Source organism: Merops nubicus, unplaced genomic scaffold (assembly GCF_000691845.1).
Source record: "Merops nubicus isolate BGI_N331 unplaced genomic scaffold, ASM69184v1 scaffold15906, whole genome shotgun sequence".
Classification (NCBI taxonomy): domain Eukaryota; kingdom Metazoa; phylum Chordata; class Aves; order Coraciiformes; family Meropidae; genus Merops; species Merops nubicus.
Genome location: NW_008613080.1, coordinates 1 through 6,756, shown reverse-complemented (window position 1 = coordinate 6,756; position 6,756 = coordinate 1). Strand labels below are relative to the sequence as shown.

The 6,756-nt window shown below is 47.2% G+C and overlaps 1 protein-coding gene across 1 annotated transcript; it reads right to left on the bottom strand.

The window, feature by feature from the left end:
• Positions 1 to 6,706, bottom strand: ATG13 (autophagy related 13; the record flags this gene model as incomplete). Its single annotated transcript, XM_008941777.1, has 8 exons — positions 1 to 533; positions 1,661 to 1,789; positions 2,251 to 2,367; positions 2,652 to 2,729; positions 3,415 to 3,532; positions 4,607 to 4,740; positions 5,422 to 5,532; positions 6,608 to 6,706. Coding segments are annotated over 8 exons (864 nt in total), but the record flags the coding sequence as incomplete, so codon positions are not given.
• Between the last annotated feature and the right edge of the window lie 50 nt (positions 6,707 to 6,756).

The following is a 6,756-nucleotide window of genomic DNA, read 5'->3' as shown; positions in this document are numbered from 1 at the left end:
AATGAGCCAAAACCTTCTATGCTCTAACAGGATCAGAGACTGGAGGAGAAAGTCTGTTAGCAAGAAGCTACACCTAGGGAACTCACACCATAGGACCTCTGGAGGAAGCATATGGCAGCTTCTCACAAAGCCCCTCCACACAGAACAGAGATTGAAGAGAAAATAGTTTCATATGTTGGAGTTTGACTTCCTGTATCCCTGCTGAAGTCTTAAATTCAAACCTCACTGTGAGCAGGGGAAAAAAGTCCAGAACTATGTTGTGGTATAGCTGAGGAAAATCAGAAGATGAACTGTATCTGCTGTTGAAGAGAGCAACCAAGGAAAGCTCACTGGATGGAAGGAACTAGTCAAAGTGAGACACAAGGCAGAGCAGGGGTGGTAGACAGACTCGTTGATGTCATTCTCCAGGATGCCTTGAGAAGGAAGAACTGCTGCAGCAAAACTGGAAAATGGCTTCACTGCAAGGTTTCCACAAAGGCATCAAACTCTTTGACATTTTTCTCGTGGACTGCCAGCTTCTCTGGTAATGAGTCCTGGAAGGGTAAAGAAAGGTGCAGATCAGGGCTCATTCAGAGCAGGAAGCTTTAAACACCACACTCCAAGGTAAAAATCCCATCCCTGAGTCACACAACCCCTCTCCACCTCTCTGGGGTACCCTCCCCATGGGCACAAAACCAATTCCTCTGGCAGCCTCCGGGGAGTGACCCTGAGAAGGGCACCCTGCCCAGAGCATGTTTGCTCTGCAGGAACAGCAGGTGCACTGGGGCCTCCCCTTGTGCAATTCCTGCCACCCTCTGCAGCACAGTCACCTGCTCCCCTCGCTGCCTTCCTGCAGGCACTGGCAGCTCTCAGCCTGGGGCATTCCTTTTCCCCAGCCACCCACACAAGGATTTCATCTCTGCTGCTCAGGCTGCAAGATCAAGCTCAGTTTGCCACCAGACTGGATTGGTTTTGGGACAGTGTTTCAGTGACAGTCACAGCAAGCGTGTGGCAGCAGGTTTCAGCTCAAAGGTAAATGCCTCTTTTGGAGGCTCAGGTTGCCACAAACAAATCTGCATTTTCCTGGAACATTTTAGTGTGGGGCTTGCTTTGGGCAGGGTCTGTCCTCTGAGCACAGGAAAGACATGGACCTGTTGCAGTGGGTCTAGAGGAGGGCTGAAAAACAATCAGAGGGCTGGAACAGCTCTGCTGTGAGGAATGGCTGAGACAGTTGGGCTTTTTCAGCCTGGAGAAAAGGTGGCTCTGGTGACACCTTATTGTGGCCTTTCAATACCTAAAGGGGTCTATAAGAAAGATGGGGATGATCTTTGTAGCAGGGCCTGTTGTGACAGAACAAGGGGTGATGGTTTGAAACTAAAAGAGGAGATTTAGACTAGATATAAGGAAGAAGTTTTTTTACACTGAAGGTGGTGAGACAGAGAGATGGTTGATGCCCCATCCCTGGAAATATTCAGGGTCAGGTTGGCCAGGGCTCTGAGCAACCTCCTCTAGTTAAAGCTGTCCCTGCTCACTGCAGGGGAGCTGGGCTAGATGACCTTTAAAGGTCCCTTCCAACCCAAAGTATTCTATGAAAATATGTGACTTTTTTCAAGCTAGGAATAGAGAGAGCATTATAAAAGTACATGTGATGACTACAGATAGAAATGTCAGGGTTCCATACCAAATCCTCTGCCATAGACTGTGCTCCAATGTCAATGGAGAGGCTGCTGAGCTGAGGGGGGTTCTGAAACTCCCGGTAAAACGTCCCCAGGTCCATTGGAAGAATGTCATCTTTTGAAAATGCTGGTTTCTAGAATCAAAGAGACCTCTGTTAATTCCTTTTCAGAGGCATTGGCTTCCCTTTTGTCATCATTTCAGGTCAAGTCATTATCTGCTTTCAGTTAACACCTTGGCATCACAACTGTTGCTGCAATAATGCAAATGAAATAACTGAAGGACAGCCAAGATCTGTGCTTGCCCGAGCACTTGGAAGGGAGCATGTCCTTGGAATCTGGCTGCTTTAGGCATTACAGAGAGGATGCCAAACCCACACGTTGATAGGAAACTGAAAGAGTATTTCACTTGTAGCTGTTGGTTCCAAGCCTATCAGTGTCTTTGCAGTTTGGGGACTGCCACGCTCTAGGTCAGAACTGTGATTCAGGGGTCTATCCCAGCCCCTCTGAAAAGGACTCAGATCATTTGTGGTTGTCCCAGCACCTGAAGGCCACCTCAGCTGCAGATTTTAGGGGAGAGCAGTGATAAGGCACTTACAAAGTCAATCATAACAAAGTCATCGTGGGTGTTGCCTGTGCTGCTGCCGCTGGAGCCCTCCGAGTGTAAGCTGCCCTGCAGAGGAGAGTCAGTCTCTGGGGAGTCAGGAGGATTAACCTGCCCAAGGAATCAAAGACAGTGAGCACTGACCTCATGGCCACATCCAGGGGCAGTCAGGATGTTGGACAATAAGCACATGCTACAGCAGGGACAGCAAACACACACTGTTACTGGCTTGTCTGCAGAGCCCAAGGCTCAACACAGGAGACTTCATGAAACCCAACAAATCTGCACAACTAATTCTGTGCTCAAAAAAAGAGTGTATTCAAGGTAGGGAATAGCATGGATGTGGCATAAGGGATGCTGGGAAGAGACATATTATACCTCCAGGAGAGGCTTACCATGGGGTCGTTATCTTCCAGCTCAACATTCTTGGGAGCAAACATGGCAAAAGGAATGTCTAAGTTGGCCATGGTCACCTAAGGAGATTCAGCAAACAGAATTTCACTAAGATGCTCTGCTTACACAGCACAGAAAAGGATACTGAAAGTCTCTGTCAGGCCTGCTAAAAATTCCAGCAGCAGTTAAAGGCCAGGAGGCTGACAACCTCATTTAAAAGGCATAAAATAGAGATTGCACTCAGCTGACCTAATGCAGATACATACCCTGAGGTGGGATTGCTTACATCCATCTTGTATAATACAGGCAAGGGTTAACAAACTGCTGCCAACTCAAACAACTCCCCTTGGTCCACCCAAAAGGCCTAGAAGAGCAGCCCTAGGGATTGGGCAGGTCTCTAAGCTGCCCTAGCTCAGCTTCAGTGCTTGCTCATTAGTGAGGAACTGGTCTGCCTCATGTCCCTTCAAGGAAGGGAGGCTTGATAGCAAGGCAGGTCACTGTGAGACCCAAGAGGAGTGGCAAGCCTTCCATATTCAAATAGGGTGCTGGGAAAATGGGGAAATTCAATGGCTGTCACATCCCAATGGGATTTTATGAAAGACAAGCCTATGACAAGACCTAGTAAGGAAATGCAGCAGGCAGGAAATTGCTCTCTCAGTATCCAGGGTTGCCCTGGCATTGGGATGCTTTCTGATTCTCTGTGTAGGAAGAGAAAGGAGAAGCAGAGGATGATGGTGCCCTCCAAGAAGATCTGCTGCTGGTTACCTGGTTAATGGGTTTGTTGACAAAAGCTCCCACCTTCCTGATAAAGATGGTCTCCAGAAGGTCATGTGGGGAGCCACACTTCCCTTCACTGCTGTTGGATACTGTTTCTGTGTCCTCACTGGGGGAGGAAAACAGACTCATCAGTGACTATACACACAAACCACACACTTTACCAGACTCCTTCATTCTTCTGGGTTTATTCCTCATATTGGAGGAAAGACAACAGAAACCTCTGTCCTTGTCCCACACCTTCCTCCTTAGTTACAAGCACAAAAGGGGAGCAGGACATTGGGGGAATCAGATTTTTGTTTAAACATGGATGAAAACTATTTAGCTGAAAAGCTCCTGCCAACAGAAAGAGGATTTTCATTTTGGAGGTGAACTTTTAACTTCAAAATGTGCCTGTTCAGAGCAATTCCTGTTCATCACTATTATTTTTTCAGTAATATAGTGCTCACAGATCTGGCAGGAGGTGGGGGCAAGGACTAGAATTGTACCTGTCAGTCAGGTTACAGCAGCAGCATCACAACAGCCACTGCCACTATGATTAATTCCCTGCATGGCTATTAGTTATTTCTATGACTTTTTTTTCCTACCACAAGTATTCAGAACATTGAACAAAAGTAAACAAAACAGTTGAGTCTTGTAACCAGAGGACTACTTAGACAGCACACCCAGGAAAATGCCAGTGCAACTAGAATTTTTGGTTTCCTCATAGCAAAATCTCTGCTTAAGGTACTTGACTCAGAACTGTGTGACTCCAAAAGAGGCTTCACAAGAAATAAATATGGCGACCAAAGAAAAGGATTTAATTAGCTGAGAAGGTGATGATCTAGGAGTTTTAGGTTGCATTGTTTCCTTTTAAGTCACTTTGTGCCCAAAGTTTCTTAATTAAATAGTGAAGAGATCTGTGGTAACTACAACTGGCTTTGGTTAACAATTCACATGAAGTCTCTGGAGAATTTAAGGCTTGCTTCTGAACTTCCTTCATCTTGTTTTACAGTCAGTAAAAACAGTAGAGACTTTTAAAAGATAAAATTGCTAACAAAGTTGACATAAGAGAAGTTTTGGGGGATGGAAAGACAATAGTTATATTACAAACAATAGATAAAAAGAGGGAAACAAAGCATTTTATCTTAATGGGATTATAAATGGGCTAGCACAAGTGGTGGACCATCTAAATCCAACATACCTACTAGAAGGAGTAGCTGCTGGGTAGTGGACTCCATCCAGTGGGGTGCACATCCTCTCTTGGTCAGCTTGAGTGCCATGTGCTGGCTGGCTAGGAATTGGGGGAACTCCCCCCTCTTTGCCTGGGCCAATCAACTGAGATGGAAAGAAGCAGTCAAAAAGTCAGAGATCTCAAAATCAGTGCAGCCTAGAGCAGATTCCATCATACTGACCCTAAGTTGTGGGGCTTTGAGAATAAATGCCTGGGCTCTAGCCTCTGTGAGGCTGAGAGACATGTCAAGTACAAGGTCAGGCAGCTGGACTAGACTGGACTGTAGGTCCCTTCCAACTGAAATACTCTTGTATTCACTAAAGGACTCCTGGCACCTTTGCTTCTCTGTGGGATGGATGGATGCAAATATGCCAACACGGGCTGTCAGTGTGTCCTATGTCTGGGCTGTGCTCAGACAGCTACAGGGGGAGCAGCTCTGTAAGACAGCCACAGTGTGGAATCAGTGACCTGCTGGTGCAGGTAAATAGGTCTGATGCCTGGTCTCTTGGTGTCTTTTTCCATGTGACCCCTATCCCAGTAAAGTCAGGGATGCTGAGGAGCCAGTTCCCAGCTCCTGTGCAAGCTCTGCCCTCTCTCTGTTTACCTTACACTCTTCTCCTTCCTGACAGACAGGACACCAGGCTCTGCCCTCTCTCTGTTTACCTTACACTCTTCCTGACAGACAGGACACCAATGCATGCACTAACTTCAAGGCCTTCCTCAGAGGTACAAGCAAAACAAATGGTTGCAATACCAGCCCTGCTTGTTCTACCCTCTACAAGTACCTGGTGTGGGTGTGCAGCATTCAAGCCACCAGCAAAGAGCACAGGATACCCCATGTCAGCTGAGCCAACTCCCAGGGCAGCAGGCTGATAGGAAAGACGAGAGCTGGAAAGCTGAGAAAGAAGAGAAAAAAACAAGGAGGGCAAAGGGAAAGGAGAGAGGAGGGGAAGGGGAATGCCCCACGCTCTGAATAATCACTGTTCACCAAAGAAGGAACAGGAGAAGTCAGAGGCACAGCATTTCAGGCTGGCAGAAGGATGCTAGAGTTTCACTGGAGTTGGCAATGAAGGTTATTACTCTGAAAAGTTCTTACTGCAGGGGACTAAGTCTGGGCCCTGACAGGAAAACAGGACTGGTTTCCTACATGCACAGGAGGAGGCTGTGCAAGGTGTGACTGACATCCAGCCCCAGGGAAGCTCTGCTCTACAGGCCTCTTCCACATACTGGAAAAAGCATGAATGCCATCAGCAACTTAAAAAGCTAATATTTACTATTTTTTCCCCAAAGCAATTGCATTGTCAACTGTTTGAACCCGTTCCCAGGGCACGTGAAACCAGCTGATCTTCAAGGCCTGTTCAAATAGCTTCAGCCAAAGGACACAGAGTCCCATAAGTGTGCTAGACAGAGAGATCTGGGAAGCTAAACCTTGGGAGATTGCTTTAGGAATGAGGTGCTGGAAGCAGGGAAACTCAGGAGGAGTTCCTCACACACCCCAGGCAGACATCTAGCTAGTCAAATTAAAACCTCTCCTGTTTTAGCTTGCTTGACCTCAAGAGGAATACCTCTGTCAGAGCTCTGTGTGACATAATTTAGAGGTCTGAATGATGAACAGCACTCTCACTTGCACGAGGCTAGTTAAGCCAAATGCAGCACTATCAACTGTGCAGGGTCTGGGGACACTGGCTGTTAGAACACTCAGCACTGTGCCTCACTGCTGCTGTCTTCCACTAACAAGCCTTCCAGTAGCTGTTGTTTATTTAGAGGTGCTTGTCCAGTCTTTGGGAGACCTTCATGAGCCAAAGCATTTAAGCAGCCAGTCTCAATCATGTGCCTGGTCCATTTTGGGTTCACCAACCTTTCCCATGCACAACACATGCTCCACATGGTCAAAATTGGGCTTTGCTGCACTTGTTCTGTCACGCTACAACCACCCCTGGCCACGTACAGCACATTCTATTGACAACTCACTTGATGTGAAAAGGCCAGTCCCATCACTGGGACCTTCAGGGTGTCCGTCACCACAGGAGGAGGGCTCTGAAAATGTGCCTTTGTGACAGTAAAAACACACTGTGCACAGACAAAGACACACAGAGGTGACAAGGGAGAGAGAGAGAGAG